This window comes from Eleutherodactylus coqui, chromosome 3 (genome assembly GCF_035609145.1).
Source record: "Eleutherodactylus coqui strain aEleCoq1 chromosome 3, aEleCoq1.hap1, whole genome shotgun sequence".
Lineage (NCBI taxonomy): Eukaryota > Metazoa > Chordata > Amphibia > Anura > Eleutherodactylidae > Eleutherodactylus > Eleutherodactylus coqui.
This window is the reverse complement of record NC_089839.1, coordinates 151,224,410-151,251,058: the sequence shown is the minus strand read 5'-3', so window position 1 is coordinate 151,251,058 and position 26,649 is coordinate 151,224,410. Positions and strand designations below refer to the sequence as shown.

The window sequence follows — 26,649 nt, the reverse complement described above, 5'->3', positions numbered from 1 at the left end:
TTTTTATATATTTTTTTATTTTTGCTGTATACGGTTGACTACCCAATACAATTCTTTTTCACTGCGGAATTCGCATTTTTTTTTCTCCAGGGGCCTATGGGACTTGTTTAAACTGCATTGTGCAAAAACGTGATTTCGCGGTAAATTGTGTTTTTTGGGTGTTTTTTTTGCGGCGATGCGTTTTTAACATTAGAAAGCCCCTATACACCTGGGAAAAAAAGGAGCAAATTCGCAAAGGCTAGTGGGTAGTCACCCTAAGGACTTTTTTGGGGCGATCTGCAGGTGGTAGCATGTTTTGGGTAGATATAATGTATGTTATCACACTTTTTTTTGTTATTTTTTTGAGTCCTCCATTTCTACAGATCTTATTCAGCCTTCATAGTGACATTTATTGATATCGGGCTGCAGATCCTCCAATCGTCTTCTGTAGGACCCAATTAAAAATGCGTGTGCTTTACTAAATAATTACATTTCATGTCGCTGCACTAAATGTACGGATTGCTCTGCATTATTTCCTCCAGTGAAATTCAACCAAAGAGAAGTTAACCCCTTAGTGACCATACGTGTTTTCCCCTCCTGCGTGTCTGGGCTTTAGTCTACATGTCCGTAAAAGCATGCCGGTCCCGGAAGAGTAAAGGCCTGAGGTCTGTGCGTACGACATTGCCCTGCTATCGGCTACCAGAGGTACCCAAGATCCTGGAGCTATCGTGTGGGGGCTACGGCATGTGACCCTCCAATTACGCGATTGCCATTATCCAATGGATAGCGGCGATCACATAAAAGTTTATATTTTTTTTAAGCTCCTCCCCCCCTCTGGTCACCTGATCTTTGTTATCCGATGATAAAAGCGATCAAGTAACGTTTAAAAAAATCGTATTTTTTAGGGTAAAATGAGATTACTTATCTAAGGCCCCTGGATTAGACCCCCGATGGGATCTTTATCCGTGGACCTTCCGTGAATTCTGTGCATGCGCACGCCGGCAACATGACGGACACATACGCAGAAGCCGGGTAGGGCCCAGAAAATTTAAAATCCCCTTGCTCCTGACTACCAAAGGTAGCCAAGAGCTTTAAGCAGTGACCGGAGGCCCGAATGAGTGGTCCCCGGTCACGTGATCGGCGTTATCCAATAGTATAAAAAGGCTGTGATCTACCTTAAGGCTGGATTCACACAGGGCGGATTTGCCGCGGTTTTGCCGCAGTAGATCGGCCGCGGCAAAACCGCCCGCGGCCTCTAATCTCGGTATTAGCCAGCCATGTGGATGAGATTTCTCAGAAATCTCGTCCACACGGGACGGCTAATCCGCTGCGGGCCCAGGGCCCCTCACCACCCCGCCTGCTGCCTTTGGGGCGCCCAGGGCCCCTCACCACCCCGCCAGCTGCCATTGGGGCGCCCAGGGCACCTCCCCTCCCCACCCCACCAGCTGCGTACCTGCTGTCTGGCCTCTTCAAGTTGTCAAACTCAAGTGATGCAAGATGGCTCTGGTTAGAGCTTTGAACATTCTGAGCCCATTGTGATGTCATGTGATGTCATTATAACTGCCAATGTTGTCCTGTGTATCATGGTTAAAGCATTAACCCCTTAGTGACATGGGCTGGACCTAATGATGCAACTTATTTTGGGGTATTTTCATCTCCATTTCTCAAGTCACAAGGTTTTTATATATTTTTTATTTTTGCTGTATACGGTTGACTACCCAATACAATTCTTTTTCACTGCGGAATTCGCATTTTTTTTTCTCCAGGGGCCTATGGGACTTGTTTAAACTGCATTGTGCAAAAACGTGATTTCGCGGTAAATTGCGTTTTTTGGGTGTTTTTTTTGCGGCGATGCGTTTTTAACATTAGAAAGCCCCTATACACCTGGGAAAAAAAGGAGCAAATTCGCAAAGGCTAGTGGGTAGTCACCCTAAGGACTTTTTTTGGGCGATCTGCAGGTGGTAGCATGTTTTGGGTAGATATAATGTATGTTATCACACTTTTTTTTGTTATTTTTTTGACTCCTCCATTTCTACAGATCTTATTCAGCCTTCATAGTGACATTTATTGATATCGGGCTGCAGATCCTCCAATCGTCTTCTGTAGGACCCAATTAAAAATGCGTGTGCTTTACTAAATAATTACATTTCATGTCGCTGCACTAAATGTACGGATTGCTCTGCATTATTTCCTCCAGTGAAATTCAACCAAAGAGAAGTTAACCCCTTAGTGACCATACGTGTTTTCCCCTCCTGCGTGTCTGGGCTTTAGTCTACATGTCCGTAAAAGCATGCCGGCCCTGTAGAGTAAAGGCCTGAGGTCTGTGCGTACGACATTGCCCTGCTATCGGCTACCAGAGGTACCCAAGATCCTGGAGCTATCGTGTGGGGGCTACGGCATATGACCCTCCAATTACGCGATTGCCATTATCCAATGGATAGCGGCGATCACATAAAAGTTTATATTTTTTTTAAGCTCCTCCCCCCCTCCGGTCACCTGATCTTTGTTATCCGATGATAAAAGCGATCAAGTAACGTTTAAAAAAATCGTATTTTTTAGGGTAAGATGAGATTACTTATCTAAGGCCCCTGGATTAGACCCCCGATGGGATCTTTATCCGTGGACCTTCCGTGAATTCTGTGCATGCGCACGCCGGCAACATGACGGACACATACGCAGAAGCCGGGTAGGGCCCAGAAAATTTAAAATCCCCTTGCTCCTGACTACCAAAGGTAGCCAAGAGCTTTAAGCAGTGACCGGAGGCCCGAATGAGTGGTCCCCGGTCACGTGATCGCCGTTATCCAATAGTATAAAAAGGCTGTGATCTACCTTAAGGCTGGATTCACACAGGGCGGATTTGCCGCGGTTTTGCCGCAGTAGATCGGCCGCGGCAAAACCGCCCGCGGCCGCTAATCTCGGTATTAGCCAGCCATGTGGATGAGATTTCTCAGAAATCTCGTCCACACGGGACGGCTAATCCGCTGCGGGCCCAGGGCCCCTCACCACCCTGTCAGCTGCCATTGGGGCACCCAGGGCCCCTCACCACCCTGCCAGCTGCCATTGGGGCGCCCAGGGCCCTTCACCACCCCGCCAGCTGCCTTTGGGGCGTCCAGGGCCCCTCTTCACCCCGCCATCTGCCTTTGGGGCGTCCAGGGCCCCTCTTCACCCCGCCAGCTGCCTTTGGGGCGCCCAGGGCCCCTCTTCACCCCGCCAGCTGCCTTTGGGGCGCCCAGGGCCCCTCTTCACCCCGCCAGCTGCCTTTGGGGCGCCAGGGCCCCTCACCACCCCGCCAGCTGCTTTTGGGGCGCCCAGGGCCCCTCACCACCCCGCCAGCTGCCTTTGGGGCGCCCAGGGCCCCTCACCACCTCGCCAGCTGCCTTTGGGGCGCCCAGGGCCCCTCACCACCCTGCCTGCTGCCTTTGGGGCGCCCAGGGCCCCTCACCACCTCGCCAGCTGCCATTGGGGCGCCCAGGGCACCTCCCCTCCCCACCCCGCCAGCTGCCCTGCTATCGGCTACCAGAGGTACCCAAGATCCTGGAGCTATCGTGTGGGGGCTACGGCATGTGACCCTCCAATTACGCGATTGCCATTATCCAATGGATAGCGGCGATCACATAAAAGTTTATATATTTTTTAAGCTCCTCCCCCCCCTCCGGTCACCTGATCTTTGTTATCCGATGATAAAAGCGATCAAGTAACGTTTAAAAAAATCGTATTTTTTAGGGTAAGATGAGATTACTTATCTAAGGCCCCTGGATTAGACCCCCGATGGGATCTTTATCCGTGGACCTTCCGTGAATTCTGTGCATGCGCACGCCGGCAACGTGACGGACACATACGCAGAAGCCGGGTAGGGCACAGAAAATTTAAAATCCCCTTGCTCCTGACTACCAAAGGTAGCCAAGAGCTTTAAGCAGTGACCGGAGGCCCGAATGAGTGGTCCCCGGTCACGTGATCGCCGTTATCCAATAGTATAAAAAGGCTGTGATCTACCTTAAGGCTGGATTCACACAGGGCGGTTTTGCCGCAGTAGATCGGCCGCGGCAAAACCGCCCGCGGCCGCTAATCTCGGTATTAGCCAGCCATGTGGATGAGATTTCTCAGAAATCTCGTCCACACGGGACGGCTAATCCGCTGCGGGCCCAGGGCCCCTCACCACCCTGCCAGCTGCCATTGGGGCGCCCAGGGCCCTTCACCACCCCGCCAGCTGCCTTTGGGGCGTCCAGGGCCCCTCTTCACCCCGCCAGCTGCCTTTGGGGCGTCCAGGGCCCCTCTTCATCCCGCCAGCTGCCTTTGGGGCGCCCAGGGTCCCTCTTCACCCCGCCAGCTGCCTTTGGGGCGCCCAGGGCCCCTCTTCACCCCGCCAGCTGCCTTTGGGGCGCCAGGGCCCCTCACCACCCCACCAGCTGCCTTTGGGGCGCCCAGGGCCCCTCACCACCCCGTCAGCTGCCTTTGGGGCGCCCAGGGCCCCTCACCACCCCGCCAGCTGCCTTTGGGGCGCCCAGGGCCCCTCACCACCCTGCCTGCTGCCTTTGGGGCACCCAGTGCCCCTCACCACCCCGCCAGCTGCCATTGGGGCGCCCAGGGCACCTCCCCTCCCCACCCCGCCAGCTGCATACCTGCTGTCTGGCCTCTTCAAGTTGTCAAACTCAAATGATGCAAGATGGCTCTGGTTAGAGCTTTGAACATTCTGAGCCCATTGTGATGTCATGTGATGTCATTATAACTGCCAATGTTGTCCTGTGTATCATGGTTAAAGCAGTAACCCCTTAGTGACATGGGCTGGACCTAATGATGCAACTTATTTTGGGGTATTTTCATCTCCATTTCTCAAGTCACAAGGTTTTTATATATTTTTTATTTTTGCTGTATACGGTTGACTACCCAATACAATTCTTTTTCACTGCGGAATTCGCATTTTTTTTTCTCCAGGGGCCTATGGGACTTGTTTAAACTGCATTGTGCAAAAACGTGATTTCGCAGTAAATTGCGTTTTTTGGGTGTTTTTTTTGCGGCGATGCGTTTTTAACATTAGAAAGCCCCTATACACCTGGGAAAAAAAGGAGCAAATTCGCAAAGGCTAGTGGGTAGTCACCCTAAGGACTTTTTTGGGGCGATCTGCAGGTGGTAGCATGTTTTGGGTAGATATAATGTATGTTATCACACTTTTTTTTTGTTATTTTTTTGAGTCCTCCATTTCTACAGATCTTATTCAGCCTTCATAGTGACATTTATTGATATCGGGCTGCAGATCCTCCAATCGTCTTCTGTAGGACCCAATTAAAAATGCGTGCGCTTTACTAAATAATTACATTTCATGTCGCTGCACTAAATGTACGGATTGCTCTGCATTATTTCCTCCAGTGAAATTCAACCAAAGAGAAGTTAGCCCCTTAGTGACTATACGTGTTTTTCCCTCCTGCGTGTCTGGGCTTTAGTCTACATGTCCGTAAAAGCATGCCGGCCCTGTAGAGTAAAGGCCTGAGGTCTGTGCGTACGACATTGCCCTGCTATCGGCTACCAGAGGTACCCAAGATCCTGGAGCTATCGTGTGGGGGGCTACGGCATGTGACCCTCCAATTACGCGATTGCCATTATCCAATGGATAGCGGCGATCACATAAAAGTTTATATTTTTTTTAAGCTCCTCCCCCCCTCCGGTCACCTGATCTTTGTTATCCGATGATAAAAGCGATCAAGTAACGTTTAAAAAAATCGTATTTTTTAGGGTAAGATGAGATTACTTATCTAAGGCCCCTGGATTAGACCCCCGATGGGATCTTTATCCGTGGACCTTCCGTGAATTCTGTGCATGCGCACGCCGGCAACATGACGGACACATACGCAGAAGCCGGGTAGGGCCCAGAAAATTTAAAATCCCCTTGCTCCTGACTACCAAAGGTAGCCAAGAGCTTTAAGCAGTGACCGGAGGCCCGAATGAGTGGTCCCCGGTCACGTGATCGCCGTTATCCAATAGTATAAAAAGGCTGTGATCTACCTTAAGGCTGGATTCACACAGGGCGGATTTGCCGCGGTTTTGCCGCAGTAGATCGGCCGCGGCAAAACCGCCCGCGGCCGCTAATCTCGGTATTAGCCAGCCATGTGGATGAGATTTCTCAGAAATCTCGTCCACACGGGACGGCTAATCCGCTGCGGGCCCAGGGCCCCTCACCACCCTGTCAGCTGCCATTGGGGCACCCAGGGCCCCTCACCACCCTGCCAGCTGCCATTGGGGCGCCCAGGGCCCTTCACCACCCCGCCAGCTGCCTTTGGGGCGTCCAGGGCCCCTCTTCACCCCGCCAGCTGCCTTTGGGGCGTCCAGGGCCCCTCTTCATCCCGCCAGCTGCCTTTGGGGCGCTCAGGGCCCCTCAGGGCCCCTCACCACCCCGCCAGCTGCCTTTGAGGCGCCCAGGGCCCCTCACCACCCCGCCAGCTGCCTTTGGGGCGCCCAGGGCCCCTCACCACCCTGCCAGCTGCCTTTGGGGCGCCCAGGGCCCCTCACCACCCCGCCAGCTGCCTTTGGGGCGTCCAGGGCCCCTCACCACCCCGCCAGCTGCTTTTGGGGCGCCCAGGGCCCCTCAGGGCCCCTCACCACCCCGCCAGCTGCCTTTGGGGCGCCCAGGGCCCCTCACCACCCCGCCAGCTGCCTTTGGGGCGCCCAGGGCCCTTCACCACCCCGCCAGCTGCCTTTGGGGCGCTCAGGGCCCCTCACCACCCCGCCAGCTGCCTTTGGGGCGCCCAGGGCCACTCACCACCCCGCCAGCTGCCTTTGGGGCGTCCAGGGCCTCTCACCACCCCGCCAGCTGCCATTGGGGCGCCCAGGGCCCCTAAGGGCCCCTCACCACCCTGCCAGCTGCCTTTGGCGTGCCCAGGGCCCCTCAGCACCCCGCCAACTGCCATTGTATATTTTTGTATGTTTTTGATGATCTTTTATCTTGTTCAAAGCCCTGGTCGGTTGCATTTACTTTACTGGGGGAGTGAGGAAGTATAGGAACTTATTGGAATATAGGGATGGTCTGAGGATACACAGTATTTTGTACAATGGGTGCACCTGTACTTGTTAGGTGGGCTGCACATGTCTGAGCCGGATTCTGCATGCGGGAGCCCACAGCGGAACCCAGCCCTGACAGCAGCCGGCAACCCTGCGTACTTGACTTTCTTTTCTCTGTATTGTGGAAGGTCGCGGAGAGCCGCTGTTGGACATGTGCAGTATAGATTTTGTTTTCTACATTTTTTTTTTCCATGCCGTTGCTTGGCAATGATGCGGAATCCGCAGTCTGTCCACAATGTCAATTACAGACAGGCTGCAGGTCGGACTGCCTCCAATGACTTCAATGGAAGCCATCCGCACAAAAATGCAGCATGCTGAGATTTCTTTCCTACGCTCATAGAAACTACATTTGGTTTCCGTGAGTATGCCAGAATAATCTATTTCGCATTGCATGCTATGAATAGAATCTGCTGCAGTTTCGCAGTGCGGACGCCCGCAGTGGATTCTGCTGCAAAAATCTGTGCAGACCCCCTTAAAAAAATAAAATACATTTTCATGGTCTGATAAAGAGCAAGAAACCATGTCCACCCCAGATGCTCCACCTTAACAAGCTATTTTAATAAATGATTGTATTGTCCTCTTATTCAGAATATCAGCATCTATCAGGTCCCATTTGTGCAGATTTAAGGAATTTCTTTCACTTTTTTTTAATTATTCCCTTTTCCGGGTTTAATTGCAGTTTCTTTTGTGGGACTGGGTTTGCCCTGATATAAGCATTTCTGGGTGATACTTTCAGCTGCGGTGTTAGTAGGACCTTTATAGTTGGTGCACATGTAGCCCATTAGTATGCTACTTCTGTTTGTCTGTAATATATGTGCTGTTCAGTGACAACTTAGCCATTTTCCCATAAAAATGTGGTTTTAATAAGTGTTTTTTAAGTCTTTGTTTTTTAACCAAATGAGCCATTATTCTCCTCTAAATCTAACACTTTATCACTATTTGCCGTTTTTCAGCAGCATATATTTCACAATAACACCTATAATCAAAATCCGTGTTCCACATCTCTCTTAGGGCATTTACCCACTTGCGTTTATTTAAGGCGATTGTCACTGGGACTTTCTAATGTTAAAAACTAGAGATGAGCGAACGTACTCGTCCGAGCTTGATGCTCGTTCGAGTATTAGCGTGTTCGGGATGCTCGTTATTCGTAACGAGCACCACGCGATGTTCGAGTTACTTTCACTTTCATCTCTGAGACGTTAGCGCGCTTTTCTGGCCAATTGAAAGACAGGGAAGGCATTACAACTTACCCCTGCGACGTTCCAGCCCTATACCACCCCCCTGCTGTGAGTGGCTGGCGAGATCAGGTGTCACCCGAGTATATAAATCGGCCCTTGCCGCGGCTCGGCTCAGATGCGTTCTGACAGAGATCAGGGAAAGTGCTGCTGGTGCCGGAGCTGCTATAGGGAGAGCGTTAGGAGTTATTTTAGGCTTCAAGAACCCCAACGGTCCTTCTTAGGGCCACATCTAACCGTGTGCAGTAGTGTGGAGGCTGCTTTTTGCAGTGTTGCACTTTTTTTTTTTTTTGGTATATTGGCCGTGCAGAGCATTGCGCCCTGCAGTAATACTACAGGGACAGAAGTGGTTAGGCAGGGACAGAAGACATATTATTGATTGAATATAGGCAGTGGGCCTTTGCAAAAAAATTTGTGGGAAAAAATCTATTTGGCCTGGCTATGACTGTGCTCAGTGTTCTGGGTCTGTCTGTGCTGGGTGTAGTAGTTCTACAAAATCATACGCAGCCAGCTAAGTGTTACAGCAGGCTTGCGCCAAATTATTTCCTGGCTCTGTCTGGGCTCTGAAATCACCACTGTGTTGCAGTTCACAGTGCAACACTCTGCAGTTCTGTCACATACTCCAGGGACAGAAGTCCTTAGTCAGGGACAGAAGACATATTATTGATTGAATATAGGCAGTGGGCCTTTGCAAAAAAATTTGTGGGAAAAAATCTATTTGGCCTGGCTGTGACTGTGCTCAGTGTTCTGGGTCTGTCTGTGCTAGGTGTAGTAGTTCTACAAAATCATACGCAGCCAGCTAAGTGTTACAGCAGGCTTGCGCCAAATTATTTCCTGGCTCTGTCTGGGCTGTGAAATCACCGCTGTATTGCAGTTCACAGTGCAACACTCTGCAGTTCTTTGACATACTGCAGGGCCAGAAGCGCTTAGGCAGGGACAGAAGACATATTGATTGAATATAGGCAGTGGGCCTTTGCAGAAAAATTTGGGGGGAAAAATCTATTTGGGCTGCCTGTGACTGTCCTCAGTGTTCTGGGTGTCTGCTGGGTGTAGTAGTTCTCCTAATTCATACGCAGCCAGCTAAGTGTTACAGCAGGCTTGCACAAAATTATTTCCTGGCGTTCCGTAAGCGAAGTCAGCCTCCAACCACAGGCCAATAAGCGGCACATTTAATTACAGCGTTCTGTTTCTGCATTACTGGTAATACAGCATGCTGAGGGGTAGGGGTAGGCCTAGAGGACGTGGACGCGGCCGAGGACTCGGAGGCCCAAGTCAGGGTGTGGGCACAGGCCGAGCCAGTGCGGTGGCCAGGGGTAGAGACAGGGCCAGACCGAATAATCCACCAACTGTTTCCCAAAGCGCCCCCTCGCGCCATGCCACCCTGCAGAGGTCAAGGTGCTCAACGGTGTGGCAGTTTTTCACAGAGACGCCTGACGACCGACGAACAGTGGTGTGCAACCTTTGTCGCGCCAAGATCAGCTGGGGAGCCACCACCACCAGCATGCGCAGGCATATGATGGCCAAGCACCCCACAAGGTGGGACGAAGGCCGTTCACCGCCTCCGGTTTGCACTACTGCCTCTCCCCCTGTGCCCCAACCTGCCACTGAGATCCAACCCCCCTCTGAGGACACAGGCACTACCGTCTCCTGGCCTGCACCCACACCCTCACCTCCGCTGTCCTCGGCCCCATCCAGCAATGTCTCTCAGCGCAGCGTCCAGACGTCGCTAGTGCCACTGTTTGAGCGCGAACGCAAGTACGCCGACACGCACCCGCACGCTCAAGCGTTAAACGTGCACATTGCTAAATTGATCAGCCTGGAGATGCTGCCGTATAGGCTTGTGGAAACGGAGGCTTTCAAAAGCATGATGGTGGCGGCGGCCCCGTGCTACTCGGTTCCCAGTTGCCACTACTTTTCCCGATGTGCCGTCCCAGCCCTGCACGACCACGTCTCCCGCAACATTGTATGCGCCCTCACCAACGCGGTTACTGCCAAGGTCCACTTAACAACAGACACGTGGACAAGCACAGGCGGGCAGGGCCACTATGTCTCCCTGACGGCACATTGGGTGAATTTAGTGGAGGCTGGGACAGAGTCAGAGCCTGGGACCGCTCACGTCCTACCCACCCCCAGAATTGCGTGCCCCAGCTCGGTGGTGGTATCTGCGGCGGTGTATGCTTCCTCCACTAAACCACCCTCCTCCTCCTACACAACCTCTGTCTCGCAATCAAGATGTGTCAGCAGCAGCACGTCGCCAGCAGTTGGTGTCGCGCGGCATGGCAGTACAGCGGTGGGCAAGCGTCAGCAGGCCGTGCTGAAACTACTCAGCTTAGGAGAGAAGAGGCAGACGGCCCACAAACTGCTGCAGGGTCTGACAGAGCAGACCGACCGCTGGCTTGCGCCGCTGAGCCTCCAACCGGGCATGGTCGTGTGTGACAACGGCCGTAACCTGGTGGCGGCTCTGCAGCTCGGCAGCCTGACGCACGTGCCATGCCTGGCCCATGTTTTTAATTTGGTGGTTCAGCGCTTTCTGAAAAGCTACCCACACTTGTCATACCTGCTTGAAAAAAGGTGCGCCGGCTCTGCGCACATTTCCGCAAGTCCCACACGGACGCTGCCACCCTGCGGACACTGCAACATCGGTTTCATCTGCCAGTGCACCGATTGCTGTGCGACGTGCCCACACAGTGGAACTCTACGCTCCACATGTTGGCCAGGCTCTATGAGCAGCGTAGAGCTATAGTGGAATACCAACTCCAACATGGGCGGCGCAGTGGGAGTCAGCCTCCTCAATTATTTACAGAAGAGTGGGCCTGGTTGGCAGACATCTGCCAGGTCCTTGGAAACTTTGAGGAGTCTACCCAGGTGCTGAGCGGGGATGCTGCAATCATTAGCGTCACCATTCCTCTGCTATGCCTCTTGAGAAGTTCCCTGCAAAGCATAAAGGCAGACGCTTTGCACTCGGAAATGGAGGCGGGGAAGGACAATATGTCGCTGGATAGTCAGAGCACCCTCCTGTCTATATCTCAGCGCGGTGAGGAGGAGGAGCATGAGGAGGAGGGGGAAGAGACAACTTGGCCCACTGCTGAGGGTACAGATGCTGCTTGCCTGTCATCCTTTCAGCGTGTATGGCCTGACGACGAGGAGGAGGAGGATCCTGAAAGTGATCTTCCTAGTGAGGACAGCCATGTGTTGCGTACAGGTACCCTGGCACACATGGCTGACTTTATGTTAGGATGCCTTTCTCATGACCCTCGCGTTACACGCATTCTGGCCACTACGGATTACTGGGTGTACACATTGCTGACCCACGGTATAAGGAGAACTTTTCCACTCTGATACCCGAAGAGGAAAGGGGTTCGAGAGTGATGCTATACCACAGGACCCTGGCGGACAAGCTGATGGTAAAATTCCCATCCGACAGCGCTAGTGGCAGAAGGCGCAGTTCCGAGGGCCAGGTAGCAGGGGAGGCGCGGAGATCAGGCAGCATGTAGAGCACAGGCAGGGGAACACTCTCTAAGGCCTTTGACAGCTTTATGGCTCCCCAGCAAGACTGTGTCACCGGTCCCCAGTCAAGGCTGAGTTGGCGGGAGCACTGTAAAAGGATGGTGAGGGAGTACGTAGCCGATCACACGACCGTCCTCCGTGACGCCTCTGCCCCCTACAACTACTGGGTGTCGAAGCTGGACACGTGGCCTGAACTCGCGCTGTATGCCCTGGAGGTGCTTGCTTGTCCTGCGGCTAGCGTCTTGTCAGAGAGGGTGTTTAGTGCGGCTGGGGGAATCATCACAGATAAGCGTACCCGCCTGTCAACCGACAGTGCCGACAGGCTTACACTCATCAAGATGAACAAAGCCTGGATTTCCCCAGACTTCTCTTCTCCACCAGCGGACAGCAGCGATACCTAAGCAATACGTAGGCTGCACCCGCGGATGGAAGCATCGTTCTCTATCCCCATCAAAAACGGGGACCTTTTTGCTTCATCAATCTGTGTATAATATTCCTCCTCCTCCTCCTCCTGCTCCTCCTCCTGAAACCTCACATAATCACGCTGAATGGGCAATTTTTCTTAGGCCCACAAGGCTCAGTCATATAATTTTTGTAAACAATTTTTATACGTTTCAATGCTCATTAAAGCGTTGAAACTTGCACCTGAACCAATTTTTATTTTAACTGGGCTGCCTCCTGGCCTAGTTACCAATTAAGCCACATTAACCAAAGCGATTAATGGATTTCACCTGCCCTCTTGGTTGGGCATGGGCAATTTTTCTCAGGTACATTAGTACTGTTGGTACACCAATTTTGGGGGGCCCTCGCCTACAGTGTAATCAAATGAATTTTTAGCCCACCTGCATTACAGCTGACGTTACATCAGCTGTGTTGGGCACTGCAATGGGATATATTTATGTACCGCCGGTGGGTTCCAGGGAGCCCCCCATGCTGTGGGTCCACAGGGAGTTGTAACTGCATGTGTCCACTTCTAAAGAACCCCAGTCAGACTGGGGCATGCAGTGTGGGCCGAAGCCCACCTGCATTAAGCACGACATTACCTCAGCTGTGATGGGCACTGCAATGGGATATATTTATGTACCGCCGGTGGGTTCCAGGGAGCCACCCATGCTGTGGGTGCACACGGAGTTGTAACTACATCTGTCCACTTCTAAAGAACCCTAGTCTGACTGGGGCATGCAGTGTGGGCCGAAGCCCACCTGCATTAAGCACGACATTACCTCAGCTGTGATGGGCAATGCAATAGGATACATTTATGTACCGCCGGTGGGTTCCAGGGAGCCACCCATGCTGTGGGTGCACACGGAATTCCCATTGCGGAGTTGTACCTGCCTGTGACTATTTATAAAAAAACGCGGTCTGACTGGGACATGCAGACACCTTGACAGAATGAATAGTGTGTGGCACATGGGTTCCCCATTGCTATGCCCACGTGTGCAGCTCCAGATGGAGGTGGCACAGGATTGGATTTCTCATTGCTTCTGTACAGCATTGTGGGCTATCGCCCCGCCCCGCCCCTTTTAAAGAGGGTCGCTGACTAGCCATGCCAACCCTCTGCAGTGTGTGCCTGCTTTTCCTCTGGCAGACACACTTATAAATAGACATGAGGGTGGTGTGGCATGAGTGTAGCTGAAGGCTGGGCAGGGACAGTTTGGTGTGCGCTGTGGACACTGGGTCGTGGAGGGGGGGTTTGGGCAGCATGTAACCCAGGAGAAGTGGCAGCGGAGTGTCATGCAGGCAGTGATTGTGCTTTGTTGGAGGTAGTGTGGTGCTTAGCTAAGGTATGCATTGCTAATGAGGGCTTTTCAGAAGTAAAAGTTGTTGGGAGGGGGGGGGGGCACTCTTGCCGCTATTGTGGCTTAATAGTGGGACCTGTGAACTTGAGATGCAGCCCAACATGTAGACCCTCTCCTGCCCTATCCGTTTTTGTGTCGTTCCCATCACTTTCTTGAATTGCCCCGATTTTCACAAATGAAAACCTTAGCGAGCATCGGCGAAATACAAAAATGCTCGGGTCGCCCATTGACTTCAATGGGGTTCGTTACTCGAAACGAACCCTCGAGCATCGCGATAATTTCGTCCCGAGTAACGAGCACCCGAGCATTTTGGTGCTCGCTCATCTCTATTAAAAACGCATCACACAAAAATCACAAAGCACAAACTTGCGATGCGTTTTCAACATTTAGAAAGCCCCATTGACAATTGCGTTTAAAAAAAAAGCTGCAATATCGCAGCGTTAAAAAAAAACAAAAAACACACAAGTGGGTAAGAACCCTTATGCCACTCTCACAAGTGCCATCAGCAAAACACCACGATTTCGATTGCCGCGTTTTGCCACGATTTTACTGCTGTTTTCGGGTTACGGCCTCCGACAGCAGGTTTTAACCCACCGCATAATTTTGACGGGTTATTAAATGCATTAATCGCAATAAAATAGAGCAGACAGTGCTCGAAAATCGCAGTGTTTGAAAATGCTGCAATCGAGTACAGGTCTGTAAGGCTCCATGGAAATCAATGGGAGCCTTGTACCGCAATCACCATTGTGTTCAGAACGCCACGGTAATCGCGGTAAAAAACACATGTGTGAGAGTGGCCTTGGCCGGTTTCCCACGGCCAGGAATCTCACACGAGTTTGGTGTGTTGCGAGACTCACAAAGCTCACGCAAATATAAACCCCCTTCTTTTGAATGGAGGCATATACATGAGCAATGTTTTCCTGCACCATGTGGCATGTCCTACCTTTTCGCGTTCCTCAGAACACATCGGCCATTGTGTTCAATGGGACAATAAAGCACATTGCACTTCATGCGATGCAAGGTTTCTCTTTGGCAACTGCTTCCCATTGTTTTCAATCTTCCACATGGCTAAAAACTGCGCTAGAGGACCGCTACTTCAAAGAAGTGATGGGAGGCGGTTTTTGCCAGAAAAATGCTTCACTTCAGAGTAAAACCGCATGTTGGCGATTGCGATACTTGGGCCGAGAAATATTGCGCTATCCCGTGTATAGGTAGCCTTTACAGTGACTGTAGCTGCCTTTTAGCCTATTTATGTTCTTCATGGAGTGGCACAGTAGTTTTCTTTCCTCATGCTTTCCAAGTGACAAAAGGTCATTGCAGACTTGTAGGCACTCAGGCTCTCAGCGTACATTGTCTGCACACGCCATTTTGTGTGCGTAATTTGTTGACGAGATTACAAAAAATAAAAACTGCTTCTCTGAACAGCTAGCCAAAAATGTCTAATACCGTGTTTCCCAAAAATAAGCCCTATCCTGATCTTTCAGGGAGGCTTGAAATATAAACTACCTCGAAAATAAGCCCTAGTTACATTACATTAAAAAGATAATAATTCCAGTTTAGGCAGTAGAGTCTACGCTTTAATTAACCATACGAGGTTGATAGTCTATGACAGCAGGTGTAGGGGGTGTGCAGCTGAACTAGAACAATGTATACATTACAGGGAATGCGATCAATATATACGAATACTAGATTATATGGCCAAGTGGCTTCTATGTGTCAGTCTTTAAATAAAGCCTTAGCCCTGTATTTTATGGTGTATTATGGGTGTTTTATAGCTGAGCTGATAGAGGAAGGGTAGAAGCCGTAGCAGCCACTTTTGGGTCTGTCAGCTGTGACAACCACATCTGCATATTCAGGACATAGCTTACCAAGTACAAATGCCTACTGTGATATTAATCTACTTGTCTGCACGAAATCCTCCCCTAGAAGTTATCGGAGGGAATGGAACTTTTTCTGTGTGATTGTAACGTTTATATAAGTAATTGATCACAATATAGGAGCAAAAAGATCATTTATTGTGAAACGGGTGTGTTTGGGGGATGAAGGGGGGGGGATTGATGCGATTTGCTACATACAGATCCTGTTTTGAAAACCCCATCCACTTATATTGTACTGGAATTTGCTACATAATCATGATGCAAATACACCACATCTGAATAACGACTGAAGTGCGGAAGCTTCTTGGCTATTCCCTAAAGTCACCTTTACATCAGGCAATCATTGCCCAAATTATCACTGAAAACTGCAATTTCCAGTCGTCCTGTGTACATGCGGTCACCAACTACCGAGCAAGAAGCCGCTCACCTGTCAGTCACTTGGTTCCTAGCAGAACTAAAGACCCAGCAATAATCGGGCCATGTAAAGAGACGCCGCTCATTGTTTGGGCGACTCCTGTTTACTGTGAATGATGGCGGTCGCCGGAACAATTCCTCACGCTCCGCTTACATTCTCCGAATGACTATCGCACTTATAGCAAAGCTTATAGGCTGCATGAAGATGTTCGGAGTTGTCTTACCAGGAGAACAGCTTCTCTAAAGATCAGTCTCCTCAAAGAAAGTAGAATTCTACTAATACATGATGGGATGGGAGGGACTCTGACACGGGGCGATTATCCCCAGAATCATCACTGGAAGCAATGATTTCGGGTGAGTGTCGGCTGACAGGGCACCAAGCGAGAAATCGCGCATTTGTCGGATTCGCCTGTTTTTTAGCTCCCTTACAAACCAAGTGGTTATTGGCCCATATGAAGAGTCAGTCGTTCACCTATTGTTTGCAGTGAATGGAGGCGGACGGAGCGATCTCCAACCTTTTCCGCTTCTATTCTCTGAAGTCCTATCACTCCTGTGTGAAAGCAGATAGTCTCTGGGGGCGGCTGTCGAGTTCTGGTGCGCCCGTCCGTCATCCCATGTAACGGTACCTTTAGTAGCTTTCTGTTCTGGTTCATATAGCAGAAGATTTGGACAACATTGTCTTTCATGAGGTGATTTGTTTACTGGACAAACATTATCCATTTTCTCCTCATTTTGGGACAGATATATGAAGCTGTCTAAAAGGAAAACTTTGTTGCCCGTAGCAACCAGTCGGCAGAATACAACATGAAAGCTGGGCTGTGATGGGTTGCTATTGATCACAAAGAGTTATTTTTTTCTTTCCGACCGTGTCCTAAATCTCCCTCGTTGTATCCCAGCATTTAAGACATCTGAAACTTTGTGTTAGGCGAAAGGCAGGCGTTCGTACTGTGATTCGCACCTGAGACGCTCGCTTGCATCGGGCAGCACATTGACAGCTGTTGGTGTGATGTCCGATATTCAACGACATTGAGTGCTCTCGTCCATGAAAATATGGCAGTAGGACACGTTACAAGCTTTTCATGGAGATTATCGGTCCGTGTGAAGAATCGTGCATGTGATTAGCCCATAGACAGTACACTGCCCGAAAATACAACCATGTGCCATTTGGCCCTAATGTAGCGACAAGTGGATGTTATAGGGGTCCGCCCTTCTCGGGATTGGAACAAAACTGTCTATAAGGTGGCCTGATGGAAAGAAAGAACTGCACACAGCTGGGTTACATTGTTTCCGTAACTCCCATAGAAGTGTGTTCCTAACTCCAGAGGTGTGGAAACGGTGTATCTCGCTGTGCTACGCTGTTTCTATAATTCTCATTCATATCTATAGGAGTTACAGAAACCACGCATGTGGCTATTTTCATAATTTCCGATCACCTCTAGCCACCCCATACCGCCGGGCCAGGGTCAGTGGGGGCTACAACTCTAGATAGGTGTGGACCCCAGTATCAGACTTTTATGGCATATGTCATAAAAGGTGAGATGGGAATACCCTTTTAATCTATTTATCTGCTTTTATAGATCTGTTTTACTTCTGTGTACTTAAAAAGTAACAAAAACGTTATATAACCTCTAGATTTTGGGGGACCGGGACCTCTTGGGGAGAAAGATGTTGTGCCTGAAAACTAGCATATGGGAGAGGCATAGGTTGGGTACACACTTCTTATGTGGGCGAGTTGCACCCGAATCTTGGGCGCAGCTCTCATGAGACCGCACATGTCCGTGTGCAGTCTGATTCACACGGACACAACATAGCATAGACGTGCATTAGCATGTCCTAGTTCTCATCCGTGATATGGACAGGAACAGGACATGCGTTGAGATTTGAGGTCCATGTGAAAAGACGTCGATCGGCATAGCCTCCTATAATGAATGAACATAAACGGCACACGGCCCCAAATAAACGAGTGTGTTGGAGGCGGAAGTGTTACTATACCATTTACAGACCGCCACCAGTACAAGTGACTGCCGCTCTCTAAAAAGAAGTCTGTCTCCTGCATAGCATGAATATTCTTATGGTTGAAATGGGTATGATTTATTATTTCTGCTGGCATCATACCCTCTTATGGCCTTTTATTCAGCGCTAAGCAGTTGATGAGGAGTGTAAGGTTGATGTTAATTCTCTGTATATTGGTTCCAGGAGTCATGCAGCCGGGTGTAACTTCCATGGTGGGATCCCCTGCAGCTGGAACTAACCCTTACAATCAGCAGGTAAGTAGTTGTTAGTGCATGTTATCCTGATGAATTGTGCTTAGAAGAAGCCGAAAGTATCAATGGAAAATCTACAATATGATGTGTGACCTCAGTCTGTTACAGTTAGGACATAAATCACCCCCTGAAGGCTGGAAAAGTGACAGAAACATGCTCTGTAGCCTTAGGTCGGGCTCACACGGCCATGTCAGTACAGTGTATTCTGCGCATGGGTCTTGCGTGTAGAATATGCTCTTCCAATCTGCCATAGGTGGCCTTGTTGCCGCTCACCCAAAATATGCGTGCAAGAAAAAAATCACAGCATGTCCTATCTTGGCGCATATCATGCGCACATACTTGTCAACTGGCGTCCCGCAGCATGTACGCCTTGTCATCACGTACTTGCGTGCCTCACGTGGGCGGCGTGCTGTGATTTATGGTCGTGTGAACCGGCCTTAGCCACCATAATCCTCATGTTACAACAGTAGAAACTAAAAAAAATGCAAAACAAAAATTTTTTCATGGTGCCTGGAATTTTTTACCTTATTCTGGGTATTTTTGTGCCGCTGATTCCGGAAATCCCATCCATTTGCATGTCATACATCGTTCCAGGAGCTCTAGTTTTTGAGATATTCCTGATGTCAATATATATTTCTGTTATTTATTTCCCCACCAGCATTTGCTTACATTAGTACATATGATACATATCGCCACCGCTGCACATCACAGACTACTAGTGACCGTGGAAGAACAGTACTGCAGATGATGGGATACGCTTATGATGACCGACTACTGGTGACTATGGAAGAACAGGACTGCGGACGATGGAATACACACATGATGGAGGACTACTGGTAGCCATGGAAGAACAGGACTGCAGCCGATGGCATACACATATGATGGAGAACTACTGGTGACTGTGGAAGAGCAGGATTGTGAACGATGGGATACACATATGATGACCGACTACTGGTGACTATGGAAGAACAGGACTGCGGACGATGGGATACACATATGATGGCCAACTACTGGTGACTGTGGAAGAACAGGACTGCGGATGATGGGATACACATAAGATGGAGGACTACTGATGTCTGTAGAAGAGCAGTACTGCGGATGATGGGATACGCATATGATGGCCGACTACTGGTGACCTGTGGAAGAACAGAACTGCAGACGATGGGATACGCATATGATGGAGGACTACTGGTGACTGTGGAAGAGCAGGATTGTGAACGATGGGATACACATATGATGGCTGACTACTGGTGACTGTGGAAGAGCGGGACTGCGGATGATGGGATACACATATAATGGAGGACTACTGGTGACTGTGGAAGAACAGGACTGCAGATGATGGAATACACATATGATGGAGGACTACTGGTGACTGTGGAAGAACAGGACTGCAGATGATGGAATACAAACATGATAACATGATGGAGAACTACTGGTGACCATGGAAGAACAGTACTGCGGACGATGGGATACACATATGATGGAGAATTACTGGTGACCATGGAAGAACAGGACTGCGGACGATGGGATACACATATGATGGAGGACTACTGGTGGCCATGGAAGAACAGTACTGCGGATGATGGGATACGCATATAATGGAGGACTACTGGTGGCCATGGAAGAACAGGACTGCGGACGATGGGATACACATATGATGGAGAATTACTGGTGACCATGGAAGAACAGGACTGCGGACGATGGGATACACATATGATGGAGGACTACTGGTGGCCATGGAAGAACAGTACTGCGGATGATGGGATACGCATATGATGGAGAACTACTGGTGACTGTGGAAGAACAGGACTGTGGACGATGGGATACACATATGATGGAGGACTACTGGTTGCCATGGAAGAACAGGACTGCAGACGATAGGATACACATATGATGGCAGACTCTTGGTGAAGCATCCAGCCGAATGTCATGGCAGGAATTCACAGAAATGTAGTTCCATCAACCTCTCAATGAAGAAACATTTCTTCTATTCATGTTCTAGGCTCCTTTGGTTTTTCATCTTTCTATCTTCAGCTTCTGATTGGCAGTCATTACATGTATAATACAATATGTGTACATGTATATATTAATACTGACATATGTCATATCTTGATAAGCAGACCTGATGAAGAAAAACTAATGTCATTTTCAGAATCTATTCAGAATAGTCTGTTCAACACCATTATCTATCAGCCTTGTTACATGGCGAGTTGTAGTCATTTTTTGCACTGCTGCCTTATGATTTTAACATTATGCAGGTTGTTTAATTGACATGCATCAGTCTATATGGTTTTCTCTGATTGACTAGAATTCAGGAAATATTTGACTTCGGCGTGGTCCCCAACCATCACTCAAAGTCGAATGGGGCTCACAGGCTATAAAAGGTTGGGGACCTCCGGTGTAGGGACTGCCTGTATGAACAATCCTGATAATAGCAATGATCCCAGAGATCAGCACTTGGGGGAACACTTTGAGATGTGGTTACACTACAGCGAGTCTGAACTGTTACTTACATTAGATATAGTTTACAGATACTGCAATCACTTTTTCTTCTTGATTTCTAGATGGGACTTCTGGTCCCCCCTGGGCAGCAGGCACCACCACCATATCCAGGTCAGGTTCAAACTAATCAGCCAGTCATGCAACAGCCTTCAACCCCAATATTTGTTGCACCCCCTCCCAGGACTCAAAGGTTACTCCATTCTGAAGCCTACTTGAAATACATTGAAGGGTTAACCGCAGAATCTAACTGCATCAGCAAATGGGACCAGACCTTGTCAGGTGAGCAACAAAACCAAGATATGTCCGTCTCCAATTGGTGAATATCTTATTTGTTTAATCCTTCTCTCCATCAATCACAACAATACATATTGTGAGCGGCCGGCCGTAATCGTACTAAAAAAGTATTTTTCATCTCACAAGTATTGCTAGTAGCCTAGCAAGATCTGTGGTGGGGGCACAGCAGGAAGGGTATCTTTACATGCAGCTGATTTGCTTCAGATTTTCCTCACTGATTGGTGCAGATTTCACGCCCTCATTTGTAGAGGTGGAATCTGTGATGGAAATACACAGCGTAAATTGTTACATAGTATGTCAAAAAAAGACATATGTACATCTGGTTCAGCCGATTACCCCCAATGTTGATACAGAGGAAGGCAAAAAATATCCCAATGAGGGAGAAGCCAAATTACCCCATTTAAGGAAAATAATTCCTTCCCTATTCCAATCTAGCAATTGGAATAATCCCTGGATCTGTGACCCTTGACCATACTAAGGATTTACCATCCACACTGCATGTCAATTTGCGCACTTATTTAGTGCAGATTTTTTTCTGCTTGTGGACGAGATTTTTAAAATCTCACACTTTGCTGCTGCTGTAAACGCTGCAGATTTTCCATGCAGAAAGCCCGCAGTAAATTCGCCGCATGTGAGCATGACCTAATGTGTAGCCCTCTTTCTGATGCCAAGACTGAGATCAATGCCAGTTCCAGCAGTCCTTCAGTGCTGCAATCGCAGATAAAATCAGAAATGCACTCCAAAGGCAGGAGCTTATTTTATAGCAAAGATCACCAGGCTTAATCACCAGTTGGCATTACCATAGTGGCAGCCTAGGATCTGTATGTTAGCGGACAGTATGTTATGGAATATGGTAAGGATGGAAGGGAGTATAACTGCAGGACCAATTTATTCCCTGGAAAGGCCATCAGTAGTTCATCCGCCGCTAGCCGATTGTCCGTCCTGCTGTCAAATGCACCGTGCCAAACGTCGTCGTCAGTGTTCATGGCATGAAGTAGGAGCGCCAGCTTTGCTCCCATTGAATTGAATAGTAGCGCCACACTTCTACACTTCCTGCCCTGCTTCTATTATGGTCAGGACAGAATGTGACATCCTGACCATAAGCCTGCAAAATCTTGGTTGGATTGGAAATCATTTTGGCTGCCACCTGAAGCAGAGAAGGGGGACATGGTGGTTCGACGGGACTCAAAACACACTTTTCTTTCTTGCTTTGCTAGATTAATAACATTCACATAAAACTAGTTCAGTCTGATAAAGATGTCTGTTCTTCCTCAATTGTTATGTGCTTGCAGATCCCCCTGAGTGGATTGAAAATAAAATGATAGGAGAACACCTTTGAGAGTAGCATACCATACATAATCATGGCAGGTATATTAGGTAGCATGTTTAACATAAAGGGTGTTGGGCAAAATTACCGCAGGTTAATAATTTATAAGCTACTCTCATATGCTTGATTAACTATTGCTAAAAGTTGGATGAGTCCGCTGATCTCGAAGAGTGGACTTGGAATTTTAATAGTTTAACAAACCACCATTTTCCACGTTTTCTAAACCTAATACTCTACATGTTTATCACTCTTTATGGGATCCCTGGGGGGAAAATTTTTAGAACAAAGTCTGAGATGATCTACAGTAATTAAACAAATAATGTCTCCAGCCCGTGCTTTGGACTTGGTGTGTGTGGTGTGATGGGGGAGGTATTGTATTATGGTAAAAGCGTGTAATATGGAATACCTATTCTAGTTACAACTTTAATGTTCTGTAAAAAACAGAATAATTAAAAATTTGGGTGAAGTACCCTTTCTGAAAGCCCCCAGAGCTGCCATGGCAGAGTGCCCATCAAGCCATGCCTGTGGTGTGGCTTGATAGACTGCCTGTCTGATTGTGATATACTGTCATACTACGGTATTACCTCCTTCTGCAGGAGCGATCAAACCATTGCAAGTTCTTGTTTTCTATGGGGACTTAAAAACTGATTTTTACATTTTTTTTTAAAGTATTTGATTATTAAAAAAAATTAAAAGTTAATAAGTTAGAAAAAAACAAAAAAAACTTTTCCCATATTTAAAAAATATAAAACCCAAAACATTGGTATCCTTACCTCCATAAAAGTCCAAGCTATCAAAGTAATGCATTATTTACCCCAGACGGTGTACACCATCAGAAAAAACACTCCAATAAGAGGGGTTTTTTTACGTTTTTCAGTACATTAAATAGTACCATTTTTAAAAATAGTCATTCAAAAAACAAGCCCTGATAAATGAACGTTATGATTTTTTAAAAGGGGGGAGGAAAAAACGAAATTGAAAAGAGAAAAAAAAACTAAAATAAAGAAGGGCCTCGTCCTTACTGGGTTAAACACTCCACACTCAGGTTGATTTCACCTAGTTAACCAACACCCTACTTTATACACTGATGAGGGGCAAGAACCCCATAGCCATGCGGTCTTGTTACTTATTAACTCTTCTCTCCCATTTCAGCTCGAAGACGGGATATCCACTTATCCAAAGAGCAGGAGGGCCGGCTTCCTTCCCATTGGTTGAAGAGCAAAGGGGCCCACACAACTATGGCAAACGCATTGTGGCGCCTTCGAGATCTCATGCTTAGAGACACCTTAAACATCCGCCAGGCGTACAACATGGAAAACGTCTAACCTCTCATCACCAATCTAATTTTTGTGGAACAATTGATGTTTTTAGTGACTGGAGGCCAATATTTTTTATTGCATTTCTGTACATTGTAAGACCATTTTGATATGAAGACATTTTTAATAAGTTTATTTTGATTGTGTTGATTTGTTTGTGTTCTGTATTAAGTTGTCAAATGCAGCATTTTTACATATTTTGAGTTGTGTTTTTGAGGTTTAGTGTCAGTGATGCTGGTTGCTGGCTGATGTGTTAGATACATTGTTTTTTATTGTAATTGTGGGTTCAGCTGTACCACACACTGCCATTATTTTAAATTAAATGTCTTTGTCACTACACTCGGACCTATAGTTATTTGCAGATATGTACTTTTTATATTCCATAGTTGCACTACATCCTTATTTCACCATCATCATTCAAGGACTGCACACAAAGTTATATTTTACATACAAGGGGTGGACAAAAATAGGGAAACGCCATATAATATGCATGGGATTTTAATCTTTAGCAATGAGCTGCCCTTTTGACCCCTGCTTGGCTGAGTTTGTGTTTACTTCACCTCTTGCCCTGCTCTGGGTGATTTTGGGAGCCAGCTGGTAACAGTAGCTGACTGGCTCAAACCCCTGACCAATGGAACCTTGTTGCTCGGTCAGATGATCACTTCTGCCTGGCAGCATCTGTGTTATATTACCGCCACTTAAAATCTGTCTCTACATGGCTTATTGAAATAGGATTTATAATCCCATGTTATTTAAGGCATGCATTTCGTATGGTGTTCCATATTTTTTCCACCATGTACCTCCCTTTTATTAATATTGAAGGCACAGTAAGTCCCTAAAGGTTCCTACCTACATTTATTGTGGAATTGAGTACAATCTAATATCTGTTGCAACCTGGACGAATCAACAATTGGAGTCAAAATCGGTGGGAGAAACGCCAACAACTTTTGATATGCCGATGATACGATCTTGCTCATGGAAAGTGAAAGGGATCTAGAATATCAGATCCAAAGAGTTAAAGAAGAAAGTGAGTGCATGGGGCTTCACCTCAACATAAAGAAAACAAAGGTAATGACCGCAGCAAGTAATGGTACAGTCCACGTAATGGTATAATCCACGTAATGGTACAGTCCACGTTAAATCCACAATGAGGAAATTGAATCTGGTAAAGAGAGAGACGCCGTATATCGGCCGGGCGTGAATAGTCGACCGATATAGGGTCGTCTGAATGCACCCTTAGGATGGAACTGAACGGACCCACATTGACTATAATAGGGTCCATTCGATTTTCAGCTAGTAGTCCACAGCATTTTGCCAGACTTTACTGGATGAACTAGTGCTGATGTGAATGAGCCTTAATATGGTCTCTGGAACATGCAATAAGTTTTTATCTTTTTTTTTTTTAGAATGAATACAGTATGCATTCATGGTAGGCGATGGCTGTCATAGTACAGATCCATAACACTGGATTGATGGCTGAAATGACTAAAAACATCCAGACTTTTGGCAGTAATGAACTATGTATAATGGGAAACATATACTGTATACAGTTTGCAGTATATATACCTGGGGAAGAGCTGGTAAGAGGATGCACTATGAGGAGAAGACAGGCCAGCGAAGACAATGTGCTGATTGGGGAAACCTGTCCCTTCTACCTAAACGTTGTTGTAAGCTTAGTACTCCCCCACCCCCACTACCCCCTTCACGTCCGCTGTATTCCCTAGTGGTGGTGGCCTCTTCCTGCAGCATGATGCCCTCTGCCACACTGCAGAACTTGATCAGGAATGGTTTGAGGAACGTGACGAAGAGTTCCAGGAATGACTTGGCCTCCCAGTTCCACAGCCCTCAATCTGATCAGTTACAGTGCTGTGAAAATGTATTTGCCCCTTTCCCAATTTCTTCTATTTTTGCATATTTATCATGGTTTGAGTGGTTCAGATCCTCAAACTACTTTTAATATTCGACAAGATGACCCCAATTATCAAAATGCTGTTTTTAAGTGATCATTTCACTTATTGAAGCAAAATTGCTCTTCGGTCGTACTTACCCCTATGGGAAAAAACGTAATAGCCCCTTGGCTACTAAAGCAACCAGTTCACTAAATCCAATTCACAATTAGGGGTTATTACTGCTGGACCTGTATGGCCACCTTCACATGGGCCATATCCACTGTGGGTTTACGGGTGGCTTCACATGAGCCTTTGCGTGAAGACACTGGCTGCAGGGCACTATTTGCACATGAATGAGGTTTGAAGGGGTACATAATCTATGTGTTGTGCGCTTCGCTCCTCTCCACGGGTTTTTCTCGGCTGCCAGCGCTGACGCCAGTCATTGACTTCAACATGCTTCTATATGCCTCATCAAGCAGGTCCAACATGGGTTTTCATTCTGTAGTCAATGGGAAACACTTGTGATCCTCTGTTGCTCGTCACATGCGCATGAGGGTTGGAATTTCACAGAAGTGATGCGAGGCGTTTTTGCATATGTGGTAAAGCGCATGTTGACATGTGTGATATTGGGCCGAGTTTCTCATCCTGATATTGCGCTCGCCCGTGTGAATGTAGCTTTAGGGCTCATTCACACAAACGTAATTTGGAGTCAATGAAAGTACATTGATATTCTGTGACCCACTAACACCAGCGGGTTTTTTATTGCGTATAATATGTGCATTAGAAAGTGCTCTATTCACCATGTATTACGCGCTTACATCCCTATTGTTCTCCGGGGGTTGTATATTAAACGCTGTACATATGCAGTACATTGTGTATGTGCAATTTTTAATACGCAACACCAATGAGGGACAGAGTTTGGAATTTTTTAAAAATAACTATTTACACTGCCCACCATAGCGTGTGTTTAAATACACTGCCACGCGCGACGCACAATCGCCCTATGCAGCGATAGCCGGCTCTCACAGCGGTAAAATGCTGCGTAAGTTTAATTCCACACGGGCGAGTGTGATATCGGGCCGGCTTACATGGCCTAATATTGTGCTCGCCAACATTCGATTTCTCTGCGGATGTCAGTTGTTTGTCAAAAACGCATCACATCACTTTGGGGAAGTAGCGATCCTCTGCCACAGCTT

At 48.0% G+C, this 26,649-nt stretch overlaps 2 protein-coding genes across 4 annotated transcripts in view; one reads left to right on the top strand and one right to left on the bottom strand.

The window, feature by feature from the left end:
* LOC136621093 (protein polybromo-1-like) overlaps positions 1-23,903 on the top strand; it is a 76,172-nt gene extending 52,269 nt beyond the window's left edge. For all 3 annotated transcript variants that reach the window (XM_066596328.1, XM_066596326.1, XM_066596327.1), the window contains 3 exons: positions 18,058-18,128; positions 20,690-20,906; positions 23,401-23,903. In XM_066596328.1, the coding sequence (XP_066452425.1) occupies positions 18,058-18,112 (55 nt within the window). In that variant the 3' untranslated portion in view covers positions 18,113-18,128; positions 20,690-20,906; positions 23,401-23,903. The remainder of the gene's footprint in view (positions 1-18,057; positions 18,129-20,689; positions 20,907-23,400) is intronic.
* The window catches only part of LOC136620188 (protein polybromo-1-like), a 162,951-nt gene that overhangs the window by 101,963 nt on the left and 34,339 nt on the right, over positions 1-26,649 (bottom strand). The window lies entirely within an intron of this gene.